Source organism: Lycium ferocissimum, chromosome 3, assembly GCF_029784015.1.
Source record: "Lycium ferocissimum isolate CSIRO_LF1 chromosome 3, AGI_CSIRO_Lferr_CH_V1, whole genome shotgun sequence".
NCBI classification, from domain to species: domain Eukaryota; kingdom Viridiplantae; phylum Streptophyta; class Magnoliopsida; order Solanales; family Solanaceae; genus Lycium; species Lycium ferocissimum.
In genome coordinates this window covers 416,502-441,536 of record NC_081344.1, presented here as the reverse complement: position 1 = coordinate 441,536, position 25,035 = coordinate 416,502, and the positions used below count along the sequence as shown (strand labels likewise).

General features: G+C 35.0%; 2 protein-coding genes across 2 annotated transcripts; one reads left to right on the top strand and one right to left on the bottom strand.

The window, feature by feature from the left end:
• Positions 1 to 3,009: 3,009 nt before the first annotated feature.
• LOC132049097 (inosine-5'-monophosphate dehydrogenase 2-like) lies at positions 3,010 to 6,021 on the top strand. Its single transcript, XM_059439763.1, has 4 exons — positions 3,010 to 4,078; positions 4,537 to 4,716; positions 5,271 to 5,528; positions 5,678 to 6,021. The coding sequence occupies exons 1-4, from the start codon at positions 3,095 to 3,097 to the stop codon at positions 5,747 to 5,749; spliced, it is 1,494 nt and encodes a 497-aa protein (XP_059295746.1). The 5' UTR covers positions 3,010 to 3,094; the 3' UTR covers positions 5,750 to 6,021.
• A 1,060-nt stretch (positions 6,022 to 7,081) lies between these two features.
• Positions 7,082 to 24,661, bottom strand: LOC132049096 (uncharacterized). Its single transcript, XM_059439762.1, has 28 exons — positions 24,124 to 24,661; positions 23,008 to 23,086; positions 22,323 to 22,397; positions 20,363 to 20,428; positions 20,239 to 20,283; positions 20,055 to 20,155; positions 19,832 to 19,973; positions 19,103 to 19,164; positions 18,908 to 18,981; positions 18,758 to 18,828; positions 17,810 to 17,897; positions 17,238 to 17,310; positions 17,056 to 17,151; positions 16,316 to 16,424; positions 15,860 to 15,953; positions 15,688 to 15,771; positions 15,452 to 15,608; positions 14,994 to 15,187; positions 13,304 to 13,348; positions 13,071 to 13,099; positions 12,870 to 12,991; positions 10,774 to 10,821; positions 9,844 to 9,968; positions 9,391 to 9,719; positions 8,306 to 9,251; positions 8,130 to 8,183; positions 7,531 to 7,644; positions 7,082 to 7,453 (listed from the first exon to the last, which is right to left on the bottom strand). Exons 1-28 carry the CDS (start codon positions 24,506 to 24,508, stop codon positions 7,409 to 7,411), a joined length of 3,852 nt encoding a protein of 1,283 aa, XP_059295745.1. The 5' UTR covers positions 24,509 to 24,661; the 3' UTR covers positions 7,082 to 7,408.
• Between the last annotated feature and the right edge of the window lie 374 nt (positions 24,662 to 25,035).

Below are 25,035 nucleotides of genomic sequence, written 5' to 3'. Positions count from 1 at the left end.
GCTTCCATATATCTGTTTCTTGATATGTCTGCATCCATCTTTTTTTTTTTAAGTTGATTAGTCGCTTTTGAGCTAGAACGATTACATATCTAGGGGTGTCAATTGGACGGTTCGATTGGTTCTACAATTCTTTTACTACTTTAAATCAATTGCAAGAAAGACTTGCAGCAATAGCACTATAAACTTTTCAACCTTGTTAAGTTTCTCTTCAAATTGAAGTATCTTATCTAGTTTTAAACTTTCAATAGGAGTGCAATGATGAACAGTCAACAGTAGGTTTGGCCGTCTAGTAGCGTCTAATGTGTATAACCTTTTGGCCCAGTTCCGTCTACAAATTGAACACTATAAATCCCACTAATGACTGGGAAAGTAAACAACAATTGGACTTCTTAAATGTGTTGGTGATTATTACACGTGGGGTCTAACATTGGCTTCTGTTTTAAAGAAACATGTGAAACAATTAAAACAATATTCAGAGTCAAGATGCACTGATAGCTCTTAAACCAAGCACCACAAACAATTGTGTCCAGTCCAATATATCATGTGGTTGATTTGAGTCCAAATAAGTTTTAATCATCTAACGATGTACTTGAGGAAATAGAGGGAGAGTGTAATGGAGGGGAGCCTCCTTCCTCTTTTTAAAATTTAATAGGTGAAGAAAACTTCTGAATATGATAATTGAACTCTCCGATGAAAAAAATAAACCAAATATTCCTAAGTGTGTCAAAGGAAAAAATAATTTATTCAAGATGTATTTGTTAAAACAAAGTGTACGTGTTACTGTTACCTCAAATTTCTAATACTTTAGTAAAAGAACAAAGATAAACTAACCATTGTAGAGTTTCCAAAATAATTTGATGGAGTTCTAGAAGTTGAAATTATGTAAACTAGAAGAAAGGTAGCCGTTTTTTGATGTTGTCTTTTCTTTCAAAAATAAAGAAAAATATTAATATCCAAATAAAACTTAATAACCTCTTGCACTTTTAAAAACAAATTCGTAAACTCTATTATTCGTAAGAAATACAAGAGGAATTATATGCTAATTAATTTTGACGATGAGTATATTTATGACCATGATTTTAACAATTATATTCCTCTCAATTTAGATAGTTTATTTGATTATTACGGATTATTTTTATTATAAATTTATCAATTATTATTTCTTATTATCATAATCATAAATGCGCAAAGCGTGGACACGTTAACTAGTAATGTAGTAATACAAGGACTAAAAATGTTATTTTCCCTGAAATTTATCAATAACTAAGGGACCAAAAGTGTTGTTATTCCTAAAATTTAACTTTGTACTCCCCTCTATCGTTAGTGTTAATTGATAAAATGAGTGAATTATTTATTATAATAAACCATCGATTAAGTGCTTAAAACTTAATGCAAATACAAACATATTTATTAATTATTACTATTATTTTTTCTAAATCTTTACAATTATTTCCTGATCAGAAAAAAATATTTTGTCTCAATTTCTATGAAGAAGTTCAAAATAAAATGATTAAAAATTAAAATATTTAATTTTTGATTAGTAATTCAATTATAAATAAGAGTACTTTTTTTTTATTTAAATAAATTTACATATTTTAAAACTCCACAAACGTTTTTTATAAATAAACTTAACTAGTACTCCCTCCGTCTCAATTTGTTTGATATTTTTAGTTTTTTGAGAGTAAAAATTCTTAATTTTGATCGCTTGTTTGAAAATAGAATCTTTAGATTTTTCACAATAAAATTTACATATTTAGAAATTACGTAAAAATTACTAATATAAGTCACCATTGTTAAAGACATCATTTGTTTTAAACTTAAGTTGTATTTATTTAATAATTAAATCTTTAGATTTTTTCCATCATTAAATAAATTATTTTTATTTATTTAATTTTTCTCTTTCTTCTTCATACTTTATTATTTTATTAAAAATAGACCCCAATTCCACCACACCACCACCATAGAAACCCACCTTACCGCCTAATCATCAACGCTCCATCCAAACAACAATGGCTACCATCAACAACCATGGAACTCCAAAATTCCATCAACAACCATGTCAAAACTATCAATAACATTCTTAATTTAAAAATTATAACCCAATATTTTTCTTGCCACGTCAAAAAAACATATCTCTGATTTTTCATTCTTCTAACACAACATATATATCTTTTAACAACAACAACATTGCATTTTTTTCACAAATATCCACCTTTCTCATCCACTAGGGACCGAGAAGGTATCACCATTAGAAAGGGCATAAAGTTCTTAATTTTTATTTATAAAATATATTTATCAATTTATGTTAGATCCGTAACAACAAACAAAGAAATCTTAATGAATATTCGTCACCGATAATATTGTTGATTTTTTGTCTAATTTTTCCTTGATTTTTTATTATCTTAATCTCATTAGGCAATTTCAACCTTATGAGATGGTGGTTTGTTGTCGGGGTTAATGGGCGATGGTAGCGGTGCGGTGGTTGTGTGATGGAGATCTTGAAGGTTTGGGTCACGGTGACGGAGGCGGGTGTGCGGCGGGTGGGTGGGGGGTTGGAAGAAGGAATCTTAATTTAAAATGGAAAATAAAATATTAAGAAAATCTTAATATATCATCCATAAATGACATTGAGATAAGACATTTTATCACCCTCTCTCTAAATAATTACTGGGAGTTAAGTTGTTTAGGGGGGTAAATAATTACCGCTAAGTTTAGTTCTTTAAGTGAGTTTTCTTCTGCGGTGAAATGATGTCTTTTCTCTTTAAAATATTTAAAAAACATATGAAAAAATTACTGTCACAAATTGGGACCGAGGGAGTAATATTCTTAATTTTTATTTATAAAATATATTAATCAATTTATTTGGTATCTTGATATATTGGTTGTTAATTTCCTTGCAATATTATTAATCAAAAACCTATAAAGATTGAGATAAGATTTAACACATTTTATCTCTTATATTAATCAAAATATTTGTCTCTTCTGTAATTCTTTCCCATAAAAACATGTACTAACAGTTTATTCTGTTTAGATAAAAATTACTCACTCCCAACAAAACCCTAAACCCTACATCGCCGCCGTCATCACCGCCGCCATGGAAACCGACGGCTTCTCAGCTTCACGATTATTCAATCAAGGCTACTCTTACACCTACGATGACGTCATCTTCCTTCCAGGTTACATAGATTTCCCTACAGATGACGTCACTCTCTCAACTAACCTAACCCGCAACATTCATCTCTCAATCCCTTGTGTATCTTCACCAATGGATACTGTAACTGAAACCTCAATGGCTGTAACAATGGCGGCATTAGGCGGTATAGGTATCGTTCATTACAACAACACTGTTTCTCAACAATCTTCAATTATCCGTAACGCTAAATCTCATAGAATTCCTTTCGTTAATGATTTGATTTTCGCTTCGCCTAATGATTCGATACATTCTATCGATGAATTCGGTAATTCGCCTGTTATTTTTGTTACCGAATCAGGAAATAAGGAATCGAAAGTTTTAGGGTTTGTAACTAAGTCTAATTGGGTGAAATTGAGTGATAAGGAAGCTAGGGTTTGTGATTATATGAATAATTTGCCCGTTACGTTGCCATCGAGTTATGATTTTGAGGATGTAGCAGGTTATATAGCATCGGAGAAACTGGAATTTGTAACATTAGTGAACGAAAACGACGGGGAAGTGGTGAATGTGGTTACAAGTGATGATTTGGAGAGAATGAAGTCGTTTCCGAAGTTAGGTTTACCGTCTTTGGGGAAAGACGGGAAGTTTTTGGTGGGGGCAGCGGTAGGGACGAGGGAATCGGATAAAGAGAGATTGGAGCATTTGGTGAAAGAAGGGATTAATGCTTTGGTGATTGATAGTTCGCAAGGGAATTCGTTGTATCAGATTGATATGATTAAGTATGTGAAGAAGACTTATCCGAATTTGGATGTGATTGGTGGGAATGTAGTTACTATGTATCAAGCGGAGAATTTGATTAAGCAGGGTGTTGATGGATTGAGGGTCGGGATGGGATCAGGGTCTATTTGTACTACTCAAGAAGTTTGTGCTGTGGGTCGCGGACAGGTGAATTATCTCTTCGTTAACTTGTTATTCGATGCAGCTGTTTTTGTTCCGTTGATTATAGTTTTTTTTCCCCCCAAGAACTAGCCTGAATAGCTGTCCACCCAACTGCGTAAACAAAAAATAGCCGGCGGATGTATAATATATGCAAATTCATGTATAATATGTGTATAAACATTTATAATCAGTGCATCATTTATGTATACAGGCTAGGAAAAGTAAAAATTTGTGTAAAGATCCCCCTTCCCCCCCCCCCCCCATCACTATAAATATAGACATGAGCATAGATTAAACGGTTGGAAAGGAATGAAGTATGAAAGCACCCAGCGGACATGCTTGCTGGACAACTAGATTCAAACTTGCTCTCTCGCGTTGTGTTTCACATTTCAAAAGGAACCAATGAACCTCTTTTGATAGTTAAAAGTATTCATGAAACTTATGTGCTCTGTCAATTTTTGTAGGCGGCTGCTGTTTACAAGGTGTCATCAATTGCTGCGCAGCATGGTGTCCCTGTCATCGCTGATGGTGGGATTTCTAATTCTGGCCATATTGTAAAGGCGTTGTCCCTTGGAGCATCAACTGTCATGATGGGAAGCTTCTTGGCTGGAAGCAATGAAGCTCCTGGTACATATGTATATCAGGTATAAAACCATTCCCAATGCTTTTATTCTCCGTATGCAAAAGTTCCTTCAAAGATATATCTAAGGTCTCTTTAGCTGTAGATGGAGAGCGCTGACATTGTATTGCCTGGAAAATTTCCTCACCATTTTCATTAACTATCTGGCATGCAATTTGACTTGGCTCATGAGAAGTTGGTCTTTAAAACATAGTTGTTTAATCATTTTTAATTTTTATGCGGCAATTTGGCATCCTTTTTCAACCATTTTAATCGTTATTGCTTCAGTTGGTCAGAAGCAAAGTTTTATTGTCTAACTAACATTCATGCCAAATTTGAGTGGCATCTATGTAATTAATTGGCCTCATTTTAAATATATATTTGGCTATTGGCACATAGTATATCTGGCTCTCTCTGGCAAGAGTTTTGATTATCTTATCTTCCAAGAGGCTTAATTACAATTATTTGTATTGTGAGACTTAAAGAACCCTGGTGATTCTATTCATATTTGCAAGTGTATTCTACTCAAATGTGCCCTTGTTCTGTTGTTAACTTTGGTCAATTTTTCGGTGAGGATAGAATGGTGTCCGTGTGAAAAAGTATCGAGGTATGGGATCCCTGGAAGCAATGACAAAAGGGAGCGATGCAAGATACTTGGGTGATACCGCTAAACTAAAGATTGCTCAAGGTGTTGTTGGTTCAGTTGCTGATAAAGGTTCTGTTCTGAAGTTCGTTCCTTATACAATGCAAGCTGTAAAACAAGGATTCCAGGATCTAGGTGCTTCTTCCTTGCCGTCTGCTCATGAACTTTTAAGATCAGGCACATTGAGGCTAGAGGTTTGTATCTTCTTCCTCAACCACTTTTATATTATTGAATGTTTGTGTTTTTTTTTCTCCTGCATTTGAAGAAAACGTATTGAAAGAGCGAATCATCTTACCTCATGGTTCATCGGGATCTAACTTTAACTCTCTTTCTGGTTCTTCAGGTTCGAACAGGAGCCGCACAAGTTGAAGGAGGGGTGCATGGTCTTGTCGGTTATGAGAAAAAATACTTCTGATTTAGCTGTTACTGGGGAGTAATGTACCATAAGTTTCTTGTTGTTTAGCATTAAACTATGTATGGCAATTTTGGGATTCTGCATGTATCGCTCCAGATTTCTCTCTATTTATCAGCAACTATTGCCATATGTTTCCAAAAGCGTGCTGCAAAATCAACCTCTTGCCAGCACAATTTGCAAAAGGGAAAGCACATTTAGATGAAACATCTAACTTTAATTATAGTTTAACTCAAAAGATCGATTTTGAAAAAGTTTCTTCCTTTTCATAGTTAGTTTATAGCCTGTTTGACCAAGCTTATTTTTCCTCAAAAGTGCTTTTTTTTTTTTAATAAGTGCTTATATTAAAAAAGTGAGGTGTTTGGTCAAGCTTTTGGGAGAAAATAAGTGTAGAAGCTGTTTCTCATAAGCTAAAAAAATAGTTTTTGCCTAAAAGTACTTTTGAGGAAAATATATTTAAAAGTACTTTTTTAAAGTTGGGTCAAACATTAATTGTTGCTCAAATATACGTTTTAAATTAATTGGCCAAATACAAATTGTTTTTCGCCAAAAGTCTTTTTGGAAAAATCACTTTTCAAAATAAGCTGGTTTGGCCAAATCGGTTATTAATACTAATAGAACTTTATTTAACAGAGTAATAAGTAAAGCTTAACTCTTTCTCTGTCATTTAAGCATCACTTTGTTGTCAGAGGCCTTTTCCTTAGCTCAAATATCCTTTTTCAACCTGGTAATGTATAAAGTTTTTTGTAAATTATCCGAGTAAAGTCGATTTCTTCATTATGCTTGTTTTTTTATGGCTATGGATCTTCGTTGACCCAACACACCATTCTTCAAGTTTATATTGTAAATTCTTTTTTAAGTAAACCCCACATAAGGCCTTTCGTCTGTTATACTTTTTTCACCTTCATTATATATAATCTTGGCTCATAGCAATTTGTACCGGTTATGTATGATATTGCAAGTGCAGATGCTTGCAGATACATGTTGCTGTATGTGGTGCTTTACTTGATAGTGATGAAAAAAGAAAGATACAAGTGAAGTAAGTTCCATGGCTTATTTGTTATATTGCTCCCAGTAAGTCAGCTTTTGGGCAGAACCTTCTAACCTTGACGAACAAGCACGACACCGCGATTATTGGTCATCTGCAAAAGCTTGTACTTTATTCTTTTATTTTTAGTTATTCACTCAAAAATTTTGATTTCATAATATTAATATTATCACAAAATCAAGCACATTAAGTGATTTGGCATACACATGCGAAGCATGTGGCGAGAAAGGTAACAATAAATGCATATACCATTTTTCGTAAAAAGACTTAACGCCATTAACAAGATGTTTCATTTTTACACATTTTTTATAAATTATATGAAAATTTCACGTAAAAGTTTCTGCATATCCGACCAATATGTACACTCGTTGACTAGAAGATTGATCACTATCTCCTATCAATATAAATGCAGAAACTGCAAACAAATTGCAGCATCACTGACTGCGGTATCTTGTATCGAACTGCATAGGCATCCACGCTTCTGAAAAACTTCATCTTCTCAGTGACTTCTGAGCCATTTTGACTTATGATCTCTCCTGGAAACTGTTGTCTTATAATGTGGTAGCATTTTCAGAACGTCATCCATTTAGTGAAATCTCCAAACTCATTCTGCATCACCTCTGTGCACTTGATGAGATGCTCCGCTTTGGTAATCGCATCTGCATGATAAATTTATTCAATGAATATATATATTAGGTTAACAATGTCAAAACTATATCCAAATATATGTTCTAACCTTGGATTTTGTAGTTCTCCATCCTCCATTCTGCTGCTGAGGAGTAAATGTGAAACTCTCAATGGAATTAAGACCTCCTCTGTCAGAGCTTGAATTGCTGGATGGAGATAATTCCTAAATTGAGTTTATAAAGGCAAATAGCAACATCAGTAAGGGAGAAGGAAAAGAAGGTACAACACAAATTTAATAGGATTAATCCAAGACTCTGGATCAAATAATGTATATGCCAGTACAAGATCTTTAAGGACGTCACAATAATCGATCGGTAACAGAATTGAGATAATGGAAACTTGGATGGTCTATTTACAGGTATTCTGTTGGTGGTTGGGCCAATCACTTTCAAGTAGAGGACAAATTAGGATATCAGGTTTAGAGGTTAATGATTAAGAATTATATTAGCTCACAGGCAGCATCATGGATTATCCATTGATCTGCAGGACCACTATCTAAGCCATGTTGCAATTGACCTATCGACAAACAGATTACATGATTCTTGACTCTGCTTAGATATTTCACATGCATATGAGATGCCTGCCCTACTACAATTTTACACTTTCTAGGTCACTTGTCCCCAAGGAATGAGCAAAGGACTGACTGACCTTTCTTGATGCTTCAGGCTCCTTTATCACCAAGCAATTACAATAAAGCAGCACCTTCACAGAAAACAAATGGTGCAAATGGAGAATATCTTAGTATGAAAATGGTCAAGTTTTAGGATAGAAATTGATCCAGTAAAAACCTGCAACCAGTACTGTAGTGGCTGAAAGATTAATACCTTATTTAGTAACTGGACATTAGACGCATCAGTAGCCATGACCTGTGCACCAAGACAGTGCCTGGAATTTACACAAAAGGGGCAGAAAATAGTTTTGAAAACACAACCATCTTCTTTGCACCAAATCCCCTGAACAGATAAGCTATCACTGGTTCTTTCATAGATGCGTTGATCAACAGATGAAAAGTTAGCTATGAGAATAGGTATATTATGTCTGCTCGGATCAGGGGCTTCTGTTTGACCCTTCCAAAGAGATTTCAAGTGAGTTTTTGTTGACGAAGTTCGTGAGCACATAACAAATAAATTATTCTCAGGTAGCCCCAATGGATTATTGCAAAGTGAGCAAAATATTTGTAGTCTTTCGTCCATAGCAAGTTTAGACTGCACAACTGATGTCTCACAGTAATTCAGGACTGGTGACCCAGGAAATTTGGACTTTTCCAATTCCTTGTCTAACTGAACAATTCTGCAACCAGAATCAATCCTCTGGTTCGCATCTTTGATCTTCCTTGATCTGCATGTAGAACTATCATGTATAGGAGTCTTGGTCATCTGAGTATCAAATTCTTCTGCATGGAGATGACTTATGGATGACAAATCCAAACATTTTATCCTTTTCCCCACATGTGAATTGACGCTTGAGTTAATTGATGATTCAACATCAAATGATATCATGTTTGCTTTTCCATAAACATCTTTTTGAGGAGTAATCATCAAACAGGGAGATTTACAACCCAACTCAGTATTTTGTTGAGTTATAGGATGATTTGCCAAATGATCTGAAAGATTACCAGATTCTTGAATAATGGTTGAGCAAGAATATTCATCCTTGGAGAAGGATTGAGGACTAGAAATGTGAATAATGTTATCAGTAGCAGGAGTTTCTTTTACAATGGTTAATTCAGGGTCAGCGGGGTGTGAAACCATCAATGGATCTCCAGAGAACCTGCAAATTGGAAATTCAGCGTCACAAAAATAACAATGCAAAAGTAATGTCTAGTAGCGGGCTCAAGATGCATAAGTTTTAAAATTGAATGAAAAGAATGTAATTCGCAGATATAACACATTAAAAATCCATGTTTCACCTAGATGATTTTTCTGAATCACATTCCAAATCGATGTACCTTCTGCGACCATCAGAATCCTCGTCATCACTTAACATCAAATGTGGGGCATCAACTCTCATTTTAGTGGAGGATGTATTATACATGGTATCATTACGTGAAGATTGACATAGGAGAGGAGCTTTTTGACTAATCAATGCACCATTTTCTTCTTCCTTAAGCCCTTTCACATCAGAAGTGCTCAACTTCTGATTTTTCTGCCTGGTTCTTACGCTCTTAGTAACAGAAGCATTTTCTTCAATATCAATAACAGAACTTTGTAAGGAACTGGCTGCCTTGCCAACACGCTCCTGTTTAACGTTAAAAAAGATTTAAATTTAATAACTTAAAAGAATCAAAAAGAGAAAAATATTGGGAAAACTTCAACAAAGTCAATGCACTCTGCCATGATAATTAAAGGTTGGCAATGAGTACTTTGACATCTCGGAAAAAGGATTTCAGTTCTTCTATTGACTTGTCAAAGCTGTTGTAGTGTCTTATTGAATTCCGCACCCACTTTGAAATATAAGCTCTATTCCTTGCCTCACAGAAACGCTCATCTACATGCAAGAAGATGAAAGATAATGAAAATCATCAAATTATTCAAAACCATTAAAGACATTGATGCATTCTTTCTCAAAATAATGCACCAAACTGTAATCAATTAGTACTCAAAAGGGTGGAAAGGAAGAGGGGGAGAGAGTTCTATTCGTCATTTGAGATTACTGACAACAAGATACTTTTATATTTATACACTGTAATAGATATCATTGCTATTACCTGCTAGTTAACTCTGGTGATGTACCATGATACTTCTGTAGATAATAGGGATCAAATTTACTTAACATCCATAATGACTAACAATTTAACATAACACTGTTTGTCATAAGATGAATGATTGAAATACTCAGTCTGAAGAAAAAACAAAAAGCCCTAAAATAGTCTATCTCAAAAAGATGTTACATTACTTGTTTCCTATATGGCATAACATGAAAATTGTGATGTCACATCGAGATCTACTAAAGATCATTTCTCTACATGGTAGAAACAATTTCCATTTACTAATATAACATGTTAAATCTACTTCTTCTAAGTTAATCAAATATTGTCAAAAATAATTTTAGATAATAATAAACAAGAAAAAGGTTAGAATGTGCCCAGGTTCATTATACATATCTAAGTACAAAGTATGAGCACTTAAAAGTTTTTATGTGGCACTAAGGAATCCTACATTTTTCTTTTTCTCTAGTAAACAAAACTCCAATATAAGGAGCTGCGTTTTATGAGCCTACTCAACAATTTAGCAAAGAAAAAATCTCTTCTTTTTCTCGTTTATGCAATCAAAGAAGAGAATAGTGTAAGTACCTAAAAAGATCACAGCTCCATAGTCAAATTTATGGCGAATGCAACGACCTACATAGAAAAAAGCATTTATATCAGAACCAATACGTTAACATCAATAAAAAAATTTGGTGGATTACAAACTAATCATACAACAAAGATAAACTGTCTTTGGGAAGTCTTTAATGACTAAGACATATATGGCTATTGGGGGTCTAGAAATGGATGAAAGGAGAATAAGTGTCAAGAGGTCTAAAAATGGATGAAAGGAATAAGCGTGAAGGGGTCTAGAAATGGATGAAAGGGGAATAATTGTGAAGGGGTCTAGAAATGGATGAAAGGGGAATAAGCATGGTAGAGCACAATTTCTCTCAATTTCAGTTAGTGATAACTAAGTGAAGTCTCTCGTTGTAAAAACTCTAGAATGTGATACATTACTCCAAACTTTTTAAGGTCCATTCCCTTATTTTGTTCCATACTTGCATATCCCATATGTGGTGCTTTAATACCTTTTTAATTCATTGCACGCATTAGTTGCCTCTTGAATCTATATGCATGATCTTATATGACATCACTCTTCACTTAAATTAGCATTTCTGGCAAGCTGTCTGTTTGGTTAAAAAAATACTATTCAAGTCACTTTTGTAGCTTTACGTTGTACTTGTATCCTAAAAAGCTAGGCAGGCTATGAAGCAATTCTTTGCAAAATATTTTACTCGTAGAGATGATTCTAAGCATATAACATTAAATGGGGAAAATAAAAACTTGTCGATAGACACATGACCAAGACACAAGTGTACATGTACAGAAATATGTCCTCGTTCAAGAGGATGTTTCAGAGAAAATGAGTGCAGATCAAACTGAGTTTGTGCAAAAGTCAACAATCAGATTATGGTTAGTTTTTTTTCTTTTTTTAATAACTATGTGAATCTGAGTTCTTTTGTGATAACAAATTTGACTCGTGAAAGCAAATCATTATATTCTTACCTTGGTAGGAGTAAGGTCTGCATACACTCTACCCTCCCCAGACCCCACGTTGTGGGATTTCACTGGGTTGTTGTTGTTGAAAGTAAATCATTATATCAACTAAAAGAATAGCCTCTTTTTTAGCTTAGCAGATACTCATATTATCTGTTCCTTTTCGCTTTCATTTTCATCATCGTAGCTTGGTGAATATAGTATTTCCCCCATCAGATTAAGCAAAATAAATGTTTTGCTGTTTTATTTTGGAAGAAGCCTGAACTCTACGCTGACGTTTGACTCTATTCCAGTTGTTTCCTAAGTTACATCTCACTAACAGGTAAATCTCTGCGGATCATTTATGAATTATGTTTGATTCTTCAATCAGTGGAAGAGGATGGTGAGTTGTGCCTCCTTTGGGTAATGATTTAAGAAGCTTTTATTATCTACTTAATGAGGGCTTCTTGGAATTGGAATAGAGCCAAGGCTTTTCCAAGGCACTCATGAGCATAAAAGAAAGATATGGTAATAGTACAAGTTGATGGCTACCGTCTAAGATAAACAAAGAGCGACCAAATCAATTTCTTGTAAATGACTCCAGCACGATTCCTATATCTTTTTGGCACTTCAATGTGATTACGACACCGTAATATTAAGGACAACCCAGGCAAGTTAAGCTTGCATAACAAGACTATACTTCCTAGTTCCTAATCAGAATAAGCTTAGTTGAGCTCCATGGACTAATGTACTTAAATTAGAAGTTATTGCTTAAATAATTATTATTATTATGCATCTTATATAATGAGGTCATTAGATGAAATGTCTTTCTAATATTACCAGAGCTTTTCAAATGCTTTTGATTTAAGAATGCAGCGCAATGAATACTTATGAAGTTGTAGCCCAGTGGAGGAGGATCCACCAGCTGCAAGTCCGCAACTGCAACAACTAAGGATGGTCACAAAGATAAAGCCATGATACGATGGTCTACAACAAACACCAAGTTGAAGAATCTGTGATATACTGATATACGCTTTTGCTATCAATTTTGTTTGAGTCACAGAATATTCTCTTGCTAATTGCCATATATGTGATTAAAAAAAAAAAAAAATAGAACTCTCAAACATGGAGATGTTTAGAAAGTTACCAGAGGCATCTCCTACCTGTAGCCTGGTTAAGAGCTCTGAAGGCTTGATTGCAATACCACTCACCCCCACTCAGAAGATTTTTGGATGACTTATAAGTATTATTGAACTTCTTCTTAAGATCGACTTGAATATCATTTCTGATGGACAATGAGCCCCATATTAGTCACTGGAACGTATATGAACCAATAGAAATTCAAATGAAGAGAGATTTCTTACATGTTTGGAAAGGGAATGCCTACAACTATCTAATTTTAGTTAAGAAAATAATCACAACAACCGAAAACTGTGGAACTAAAAGCCCATGCAAATATACTTGCAATATAAAAACGAATTGCCACTAAAAGATTCCACATAAGAATATCAGGATTTGCTTCCACAATTTCTGCCATTCTTTATCAGATTCCAGGAAGACAAATAGTAACATAATTCAAAGAGAGGAAAAAGGATACGACTACACGAGCCTTCTCATCAGAAAAGTCTATGCCTTCAGAAACCTGCAAAAACCACTTGCATATTCAGATATCCAATCTTTTCAAGCTTGAATAGTCTTACAGACAAAACTAAGTGGCCAAAGTTGTATTTTCTTTGCTTTCTAATGTGGAGAAAGAAATATAATGAAGATGGATGTTGAAGCTAATAAAGTATGCATAGCACAAAGTGCCCACGAGCGTATTCATAAATAAAAACAACACAATTCTAAATAACATCCTCATTTGATTCTGCTGCAAAAGTACTATTTAATCACAGACGGGGGACTCTTCAGTGAAGTACCTAGACAAGTCATTGTTGACATGAATGTTAAAATCCCTTTTTAAGCACTTCCTACAAAGGATTCGTTGCAGAACTGTATGGATGAAAGTCTGTTTGCTAGTCTATCCATAGAAAGTATTTTCCTGGAAAATTGAATTTTCGAAAACTCTAGAGATTACAGTAACAGAGCCTTTAAGTTATTCACTATCTACCGTGTAATGGCTTCTATTCAAGGAGATTAAGGCTGCAAAGCTACATGTTTATACTTCCAGATTATTTTAGAAAAAAACAGATATAAAGCATCCAATAGTAGGAACTTCACAAACCATATTGCTTAATGCAGGGAAGGGTGGTCAAGCTCCAAAATGGCACCATTTTATGTGGCATCAGAAAGGTTATTAACCCCTATGAAATTCCAAATCAATGTCAATACGCCGCAAAAGTGCTGCAACTCCTCCATTACACAAATTAATAAACCTAAACTGAGTAAATATGAATCAATAAATTCTTCAAATTAAAACCTTTCTCAATATTCTAAAAGTTTTAAGAGTTGAGGAAGACCGGAAGTATTCATGATTTATATTGAAGTGTGTGACCATCTCAACTAAAAGCTTAAGTTGGTAGAAATTACAGTTTTATTTACTTAATATCCCTAACACGCCCTTTCACGTGTGGGCTTGATTCTATTTCATGAGTCAAAGCACATGAAAATTCATTCTGATAATGGGTGGCAATGAGATTTGAACCCACGACCTTTGCCTTCTCTGAGACCATATTGAAGTGTGACCATCCCATCTAAAAGTGTAAGCTATAGAGCACACTTTTATTTACTTAATTATATATCTAACAATTAACAAATCCTTTCTTGTTAGTCCCAACTCTTTTCTTATTCTCTTGCGACTTGTTTTTTAACTATTTAAAAACAGTTGTATTCAAGTCATATTGGAATTTTGCAAGTCATGTCAAATGCAAAAATAAGATTGTAAGTTGAACATTGTAAATTAGGCAATTACATATTGCAACAACTTAGAGCATAGAATCTTTACCAAAAAACAACTTAGAGCATAGAAGAGAAGGATGGATTGTGATTAGCTCCATGTGGGCAGTTGGACCAGACTGTGTAGTGGGACTGAACTTCCACAAGATAGCCATTTATGATGATTCAAATACTAGAAATATCATACAATTTGACAGGAACACTGTAAATTAGGCAATTACATATTGCAACAACTTAGAGCATAGAAGAGCAGGATGGATTGTGATTAGCTCCATGTGGGCAGTTGGACCGGACAGTGTAGTGGGACTGAACTTCCACAAGATAGCCATTTATGATGATTCAAATACTAGAAATATCATACAATTTGACAGGTGGAATTAACCCTGATATACCTTTCCTCGGCAAACAGCAAGAAAAGCAGCTCCCTCTTTCTTGTTTTCATCTGAAACCTCATGTGGATTACTGTCGCTAAGAGCAGACTTTTTTGCCTTTTTCTTTCTTCCCGTCACTAGTTTATCCCTTTGGTTAATAGAACTGTAGTAACCATTCAAAACTAATTCAAATTCTTCTTGACCCCCTCTTGGCTCTAAACAAAAACAAAGCCATCAAAGAGAGAATTAATTGCACCAGTAAAGATCCATCAAAGAAAAAATTAACTGCACCAGTAAAGATCCATCAAAGGAAAAATTAACTGCATCAGTAAAGATCAACAATTGGCTAGTATGATCAATTTCCAATGCGTCATTGGAAAAGCATACAATGAATAGTTCGGATAACCATTACTCTCTTGCTTCCTGTTTATGGGCAAATATCTTACTGATGTTCAAAGGATGGACTTAATGTTTCTTACCAACAAAAAGGGGCTTTCGAGCATTAAGACGGGCCCATTGACCTGTTTCTTTCCAGCGGCTGCTTAGTTTCTCCATTAGCTTATAGCTAGGAAAGAATACAAGACAACCATCTGGAACAATCTTGCATATTTCCTCTAAAGATGAGCCAAGTGCATCCTTCACGAAGAATACTGGAATATTAGACAGGGAAATGCGTATTGACAAATGAAAACTTAGCATAAATGTCACATAATACCTGAAAAGCATATGAATCAGCTGTTTTGAAGCTTGCATTCAACGGATAATTTCTTGGTCCTCTTGAGATTACAGCAGCCCATAACTGCAATTCATGGACTGGCGTTGAGTTCATCTATAAATTAAAACTCAAACTCCAGCAGATCCCAAAACAATGACAAATGTTAAAATACCTGTGATTCAACGTCTATGACATGTGGAGCTTCCAGAGAAGTACCAAAAGTAACGCCAAGTTCAGAGGAAAATGAATCCATTGGTGATAGAGTCCTGTCATAAAATAAGTAATGAGGCACAACAGCTAAGAAGAAACTGGAACTTCAACAGCAGCAGCTTTTCAAAATTGTCTTTCAGGAGGTGTCACAAGTACAAGGGCAGGAGAAGGCAAAAATATGGATGTGCAACAATAGCTCACAAACAAGCAAAGAAAACAGAGACAAGAAACATTTAGCATATGTTAATTATTCATGAAACTGAACCATACACCATTGACCTGAACGTTTTGCTCAACAAGTCATTAAGTTTGCTTCAAATTGGACCCAAGCAAAAAAGGAATAGTCTAAATCTTCCAAACACCACCAAGGATTAATGCTTGAATGAAGTAGCCATGGGCTGTTTGATATTGCACATACCCTGATGTTAGAATCACTGATAGACAAGAATCAGCAATTTCATTGAACACAACGGCTGGATTTAAGCACCACAAACTAAAAGCATGTGTCCAGCTACCAACAGCAGTTCCTGCATATTCATAGAGGAATAATAGCATAATCAAATTAACTATCAAGAAATGAATTAGATCTCTATATTCGGTAGAATTTCATCAGTGGCAGTCTTCATGTCGCAAGCAAATAAAAACATCCTTTCTCTTCCTTTCTTTCTAACTTTTTTATTCTTTTTTGTGGTGCATGAGGCTTGAGGTGCTTCAGATTACATAGGCATGTCTGAAGCATAAAAATGTTTATCTGATTTCCTTCTCGTGTGTTCCAAGGATGGAGTTAAAGGGCTTTCACCTCCTTTAACTGAACAGAACCAGAAAGAAACAGACCAGAATTACCAAGTACCTCTACTCGTTTTAGCAATCAGGAAATTTCAGTAAACCCTCAGATCCTTTAGGCACTGCAAAAGAATTCAGAATACCAAGTTCTTTTGAAGAAAGAACATTTCAACGTACTTATTACAAAAATCTATCTTTGCAGGAGCATTTCTTGTTACAATTCATAACAAATATCTGTAACTGCGTTGATTAATTTTGTCAGCAATATGTGTTAAATGATCTATGCAATTTAGTCTAATAAGATCAAATGGAGACCTCATGTACCTGAAGACAGGAACAATAAGCAGCATCTTCCTCACGGATATCAGTACTTACCGGGACTTTTCTTGACATAGCGTTGTAAAGCTAGCTGGTAATCACACAAATGAAGCCCATCTCCCGAGAAGAAGTAATTAAGTGAGGAGAATAGTCCTGAATGATACTCATAATTGTCAATATATATAAAGTTCCTTTAAAAGACAAGTTTAGCATTTAGAATTAGAAATAAGATGCAGTGCCTTCTAATACAGATGCTGCCATGCCACTCAAATGATCTGTCTCTGGCTCAGCTTCAGATGCGGCTTTGATGGCCTTCAGGGAAAGAAAAAATGATGAGAGATTAGGGTGAGAGCAAGATCAATGATTAGGATAATTATACTTGTCCTCATATAACACTCCACTGTGAAAAAATGGACCTTGGACCTAACTCAACCTTAAAGCAAACTGTGGATGATTGCCAAGACCATACAAGGAGGCCACAAATCATTTCCTCAACCAATGTGGGACACAACATCCCCGCACACCTGATGCTTAAGGAACAGGGACACTGTCAACAGGACTCAGGATTGGACAACTGGAGAGTGGATAACATGACACTATGTGAGGAAATGACCAATCAACCGGTCTTAGCTCTGATACTATGGGAAGAAATGGATCTTGGGACAAACTCAACCTCAAAAACTAGCTCATAGGGGGAGGATTGCCCAAGACCAAATAAGGAGGTCATGACCCATTTCCTCAGCCAATGTGGGACTTAACAACCACGTGCATTATTTTAAAACTAATCAGACCAGCATCAGCAAGTATTTACCTTCAAAGCACATTCCTGTAAAATGGGAAAGCACTGCTTTGTCACATTGGCTTCTTGTAGCTCTTTCAAGGCCTTGTCACCAGTCCAACTACAAAGGTTGGAGCAGATCAGATAAATATATATAGGTGCCCAAAGTACTATATACACATACCCACACAAAATGTACAGGTAGAATGTGAAAAATCATTACAAGTAGAAGCTATATTGCCTGGACTAATGTTTGAGCATGAAGCACCTTGAGTCACTTAAAGTTAAATAAGAACTCGGAATAGCTTTCATCTTGTTTGAATTATGATTAGGTACAATTTATAATCAAATCATAGAATATTTGTACTTTACTTTTGCATATACAAATATGGTTGAAGATCAACTTTGAAGGCTTTACACCATATATAATTATGAATTCTGATTCAGCTTCAGCAGTTATTAATGTAACTTAAGTCAGGAAAGAAATGAAAACCTAAACACTGATAAAGTGTTGGTTTTCAAAACTAACAGAAGTAATTCCATATCCCCTTTCAATTTCCTACGACTCCACAGTACACTAAAGAAAGTTTTGCAAATTTAAGATCTACAAAGCGTGGTAAAGTATCATTTAAAATGAAAAATATAGTTTCCTATCTGAGATGATAAATGGAATTACCCTCAGCAAGATGGAAAGTCATAAAGTCCTTCAACATCCTAAAGCATTTGCATACCATTGTATGCATCAGGTTTACAGAATGAATATACTGTCCAAACACAAGGATTAATTCTCATCCTTTCGCTTTACCTTTTGCAATTATCCAAAAGAGCCTAATTATAAGAAGTAATGGATACTCCTTTATCTATATAATGTTCGAACATTTGATAATGATGAGTAAGAACTTGATCTGTTCACATTCCGTGTTTGTTTTTGCCTGTTTACTTCACATCTAAAGCAGGAAGGGTAACCAAGCCATAACTCACCATGAGGCATAATGTTGGAAGTCCCGCCTTTCTAAAGTATTTTTCTTCCGATCTATCCAATTCAGTATGTCCTGCAAAAACCACGAATACACCAATTGATGGAAAAGGTCTATAAGCTGTCAACAGAACTTAAAATTTGCACTAGTTTACCTGTGTCATTTCTACCAAAGGTTGGTAAGTCATTGTATCAGATTGTGTGAGTTGCCCAAGTTCCATCTGCAACTCTTCCAGAAAACAAGAACTGATAAGAGATGAACTAAAATGGAAAATGTAGAGAGTGTTCTTTCAATTTGGCCCAAAGAAAAGATTAATAAAGGGCATGACGAAAAGCTAGTCCATGCTTACGAAGCAAAATATCCTCCTCAACATCAACACTACCAGCATCACGACACATGTCTTCTATATTGCTGCAGATAGCACACCAACCAAAACAAAACAATGATATAGTCAAAACAATGATATGTGTAGACTCCATTTCAATTTTCGGTGCATACATTCTTCAATACTTCTCATGAAGCATTATTACTTTTATCTAATACTAAAAATGTGTTTAGGCATACTGTCTCGAAATAATTTCTCTTATTTCACTTCCCCTCGAACAAAATGAGCAGTAATTAAAAGTTTTAACAGATGTCTTCATCATTTTGAACTGGAAAGAATTAACATGAAGCACTTCTTCAAGTGTTTCTCAATATCTGAAGTTTATTTTCAAAAGATGAAACAATGTATGCCTATTTTCAACTCTGAATATAGATCAAATTGAAAATAATTGATAAGCAAAATAGATCTTATCAACTTGGATTAGAGAGAGTATTAGTTGTTGTAGGATGTACAAAACGACCATTCCCTAGACCTAAATATGAATTAATATAGTTTTCCATTTCATAGCAGGCAAAATTCTGCATTTGTAGGCTGTAGCTCAGTTATTTTGAAAAGGATCATCTTTTTTAACAAATACTCCAAGGGCATATGGTAATATAATTAAAATTGTCATTATCAGTATCAGAATTTTCTACACAAAAAAGTCACTAGGGGAAACAACAAATGTCACAAGTGGTTTATATCGATACATACTGGGCTTCATCGAGAATAATGATGGCTCCTTTTATAACTACTTCCATTGCTCTCCTGACAACTGGATTGATGATATAACTGTATGGACAGAACACTAACTCCGCATCATCAGCCATGGAACGTGCTGCAAAGTATGAGCAGCCTGAAAATTGAATAATAATTTGTTGATAAGTTCACTCCTCACATAGAAAATAATGGGTAAGTTTTACACAGAGACTGTCACCTTTAACAATTTGTCCAACTTTAACAAGATCTTCAATATCATGAGCCTCGTGGCACCCTCCTTTCTGAAGGGATGGATGACCTTTGACTTTATGAGAATTTCTGTTCAGAAATTAGATGATTAACATCTCAATTTTCAATCCAGAGAAGAATAGATGATAGAAACATTTGAAAATCAAACTAACTTGAATTCTGAGCACCCAGCCTCCCGATCCTTTAATAACAACTTGCTGCAATTTCAGTCATAACATTATAACATTGGATAAAAGAGATAGGAAAGCAGATTTTTATGAACATATGAAAAATCACCATTTCTCATCAATGTTGTCTCCACCTCGTAAGTTCATATTTGTACAGTAATGTTTTCGTGAAGCCTGAAAGATGATGAACAGTAAGCAAACAAGTACAACCTCAAGCTGAAAGAAACATACAACTACGCCCCTCTCACTAATAATTAATCTACCCCAAATATCTTTCTTTTTTTTCACAAAAAAAATAAAAATAAAAACAAAAAAAAATCAAATAAGACTTTAAAGTTGTATTTGTAATCAACCATGACTACTAAGAAAAATGAACCTCTTAACTCAATCTCAAAAGCTAGCTCAAGCAGTAAAGATTACCCAAAAATATATAAAGACACAACAACAAATTTCCAACTTGGGCCACTCTAACCACCCCACCCCACCCCCACCAAAACCCCAAATTGCACAGTATGCTTAGTTCACAAGGTTCTACCAGTGCATGGCCTAGTTGTCATTCCACCGTTACTCAAGTCGTCCAAGGGACAGGACCCCTGCACTGTAAAAAGTTTCCTTTTGCGTGCATTTAAATTGTAGATAACATAACATGGGGACCCAAATAGGTCTATCTCTAATACCATGATAAGAAATATGGACCTTGAGCTTAACTTAATCCTGAAAACTAGCTTAAGTGCTAAGGGATTGAGGAATGTACAAAACCACATAAAGAGAATACTACTCGTTCCTGCAACCAATTGAGACAGTCTATCAATGCTAATCATGTCATTGTTCAGCATGTACAAATTGTCTCATCACAACTGAGCATTTTATCTTCCATTTTCTATCTATAGTTTCATCAAAGAAAAGTATGGATACTATCGTAGCAGTTAAAATATGTTTTGTTATTGCCTTTGGCCAAAAAAGACCACCTCAAAACATAATGGAACATGTAACCAAAACTCCTTAATGGGATACTTTTTACTAGTCAAGAAATATTAGATGAAGAAAAGACAAAGGCACAGGGGAACTCTGAAATTTCTTAGCATATTCTTCACCCAATAGGACATTGCAAGTGAAAGGAGGCAGCAGACACTAATAGTCACTTTAAAAAAAATAAAAAAAAACACTGGTAAGTTTGTAAGAGACACTAACAGTCATTTGTTCCTTCACTGTAAGGTAACCGCACAAGTTTGGGCACTCTTTATCTGTTTGGCTAGGAAGGAATGGACAATGCCAGAGAACACTGCTGATCTACTAAGCTGCTGGATAAGAAGAGGTGGGAGTAAGAGTCAAAAGAAGTGGTGGAGAAAATACCAGCCTGTATTTGGTGGAATATATGGAAGAAGAGAATTGAAAGAATTTCTGTAGGCAGATCTAGTTCCATACAAAAGATCAAATGGAATTGTATTGCAACTTTATGTTTTTGGTGTAAAGAGCAATGTATAGAAGCTGAAGTACACATAGTGGACTTCTTAAAATCTTTGTAATTAAGATTCTCCTTGTGGGCTCTTTTCTTGGAGGTGGTCGGCATACCCTTAATGCTGAGGAATACAAGTTACCAGTTTTCAAAGAAAAAAAAAAGTTTGTAAGTGAAAGGAGCCTTAACAGTTCAGTTCTCCAGCCTCCTGCACATGCAACTTTCTTCATTTTCTATCTTTTTTTTCTTTTTTTTTCCAATTACCAATGAAGAATCTGTTCTCAAATGATATGATTGTATATATTAGCAATATGTGCTCCGGATCCCCCGCTCAGCGGGAGCTTAATGCACCGGGCTGCCCTTTAGGTAGGGATATTCAAGAATATTTTAGCATGTGTAGTTCCTAAGGCATATATGCATATACACATGTATCTGCCTGCATCTATATGCATGTAGGGTGTGATGATTGTTTGTATAATTCCATTATATTCATTATACAACATATGATGGCCATTGGTATTCTTTTTATGACCGAGATATCAGCATGATTACATGAAGACTAAGATAGGAAAAGCATATAATAGCTTATTGAAAGGAAAAAGGCAACCTACCAAAGATAGCCATTTGGACCCGATAACTTGTCTTTCTGTATTCCCGAATCACTTGAGAAAGTTGTGAATGTGTCCTCCTAAGGATATTTGTCAGTTGCAGAAAGAGTCACAATGGTGCAAGTATACTAAATTATGATAGGCCACAGTATTCAACATATGAAATTATAATGTGGGTAGTGCCAAGGACATTAAAAGATATGCTAGCAGCATGGAGAGGCTGCAGCGTGGAAAGAGTGAAGAAACATTAAGGAATTGTACCTACGTGCATAACGTGGCCAGTGAAAATCAAAGATACTTCAAAGATAAACACATAGCAGTACACAAATTGAAGAATGAGTATTTATACCTAGTATAGTTTGGTGCAAGCAAAACATATGAGTATATGGTTTGAAGGTTCTTATCCTCCTTGGAGATGCAATGCTTTGTGAAGCTTTTTGAATCACCTACTTGGTGCTAGTGTGTGAGTGTGCTTGATGGAGAATTTACATTTGGAAAATTAAAAGAAATGACCTGAATTTCAATACACAAATTCCACCAATTCCCTTGCCTAGAGTTTGCTGCTTCTTAAATTCAAGCGCTAATTGCCTTGGTCCACAGCTTAGGGTCTCTCTAAGCTTCCAAAGGTTCAATTTTACAAAGAATCCAGTAATATTGATCTATAAACCTAGTCAAAAATATAAATCTTACGAGGCATAAAAGATGGTAGGTGCCACTTTTTTCTTGCTCTTCCCATTAGTTGCAGTAGGTGGTGCTGTATCCGGGTTCCCTGAAAATACAGAAAATGAAACGTCTAGTAATTGATACTCTGCCACAGCATAAATTTCACAAATGGCCCATTGCCTTTGATATATACAACTTCAGGTCCTACATTTCAATTGTAAATAATTACTCCCTCCGTTTCGATTTGTTTGTCTTACTTTTCTTTTTAGTCCTTTTCAAAAAGAATGTCTCTTTCCTTTTTTGACAACTCTTTAGCTTCCAACTTTCCATATGGCATATTTAAGACCACAAGATTAAAGGACATTTTGATACATTCTACGTATCTTTAGTTTAAGACCACAAGAATCAAAAGTGTACAACCGAAGAGTATAAGTAGTGTATACTTCAGCCACGTTGGTATACTAGTCACCTAAAGGGTACATTTAAGTAAGTTTCCCTATTTTTATATTCTTAGCATCCGCATAAACTTGCGTGCACCTCGATTGCTACAATTTTCCGGAATTCAAAAAACTCCAAAAAGTTGTTTTCACAATTTTAATTCCAAAGCACTCACAAAAATCAAAAAACAAGTCCAATTTGTATCATGTCTCAACACAACTCCAATTTGTATCATGTCTCAACACAACTCCAATTTCCAAATACCAGTTTCAACTTGAAAACAAATACTCCTACTACTTTTTTCCAAATTTCACAATTCTTAAGGTCAAACACCTTCATGTCCTGCATTTCAATTGTTGATTACTGCTCCCTCTGTCCCAAAAAGATTGTCTTACTTTCCTTTTTAGTCAGTCCCAAAAAGATTGACACCTTTCTATATTTAGAAACAATTTAACTTTATGAGATGTTTTTACGACACACAAATATTTAAAGAACTTTTTGGATACATTTCAAAAGTCTTTCTTTATTTCTTAAACTCTGTGACAAGTCAAACTAAGACAAACTTTTTGGGACGGAGGGAGTATCTTTTATAACTGTGGTGTTTGGTCTAGCTTGTGTGCACCTCAACTAATTAAACGATTCACCTGCTAACTTCAATTGTTGATTATCTTACAAGTCATTTAACAGTGAAACGAAATAAACTACCTGAAGGCTGCGTTTCAGGAATAAATCCACCGCCATGACCAATAGGATCAGCTAGGGCTTTCGGATCAGCCTTAGATTGAACAAAATTGCTATACAAATTCTTCGACTTGAAATTCTGTTGCCAAGCAAGAGCCGAGCAAAGTAGAGACAGCGATTTTCCAGTACCGGTAGGCGATTCGAGCAACGCGTTAGATTTACCTTCCCTATGTGCTCGATCAAGTGTTACAATGACTCGATTCATGTAAGCTAATTGTGTGCCGTAGGGTTGGTAAGGAAACTCTACCGGAATGCCGCCTATATGTATTACGTGTTTTGACGGTTTAGCGCCGCTTTGAGTGGCTGACGGTGGTGGTGGTGGCGGCGGTGTTCGTTTAAAATGCTTCATTTTACTGTAATGGATGGGTAACTGCAGTGGTGGAATAATTGGGGATTTTTGTGAGTTTTTTGCTTTGGCGGGAAAGGTTTTTTTTTTTTTTTTTCGCTTTCGTTGTGGCGGGGACTTCTTGAGTGCGCTTCTTGCGTTAAATAGCCCTATTTTAAAGCATGCTATCAATAAAGGTTTACTATTTTAAAAGTTACATATTACAACCCCTGCCTCGATTTATATGTGACTTTTTTTTTTTATATTCGAACTATGTAAATTTTGATCAATATTTTTTTATCGTATTGACATGAGAAAATTGAATTTTTTTTATCTCAATTTATGTAATACATTTTTCTTTTTGTTCTATCGCAAAAAGAATATCACTTTTCTACATTTAGAAACAATTTAATTTTCTAAGATGATTTACAATTACATAAATATCTAGAATTTATTGTTGACATAAATTATAAAAATATTCCTTTTTTTTCTTAAACTGTGTTTTCAAGTCAAATGTTGGCACATAACCTCTTTTAAGTTTTAACGGATAC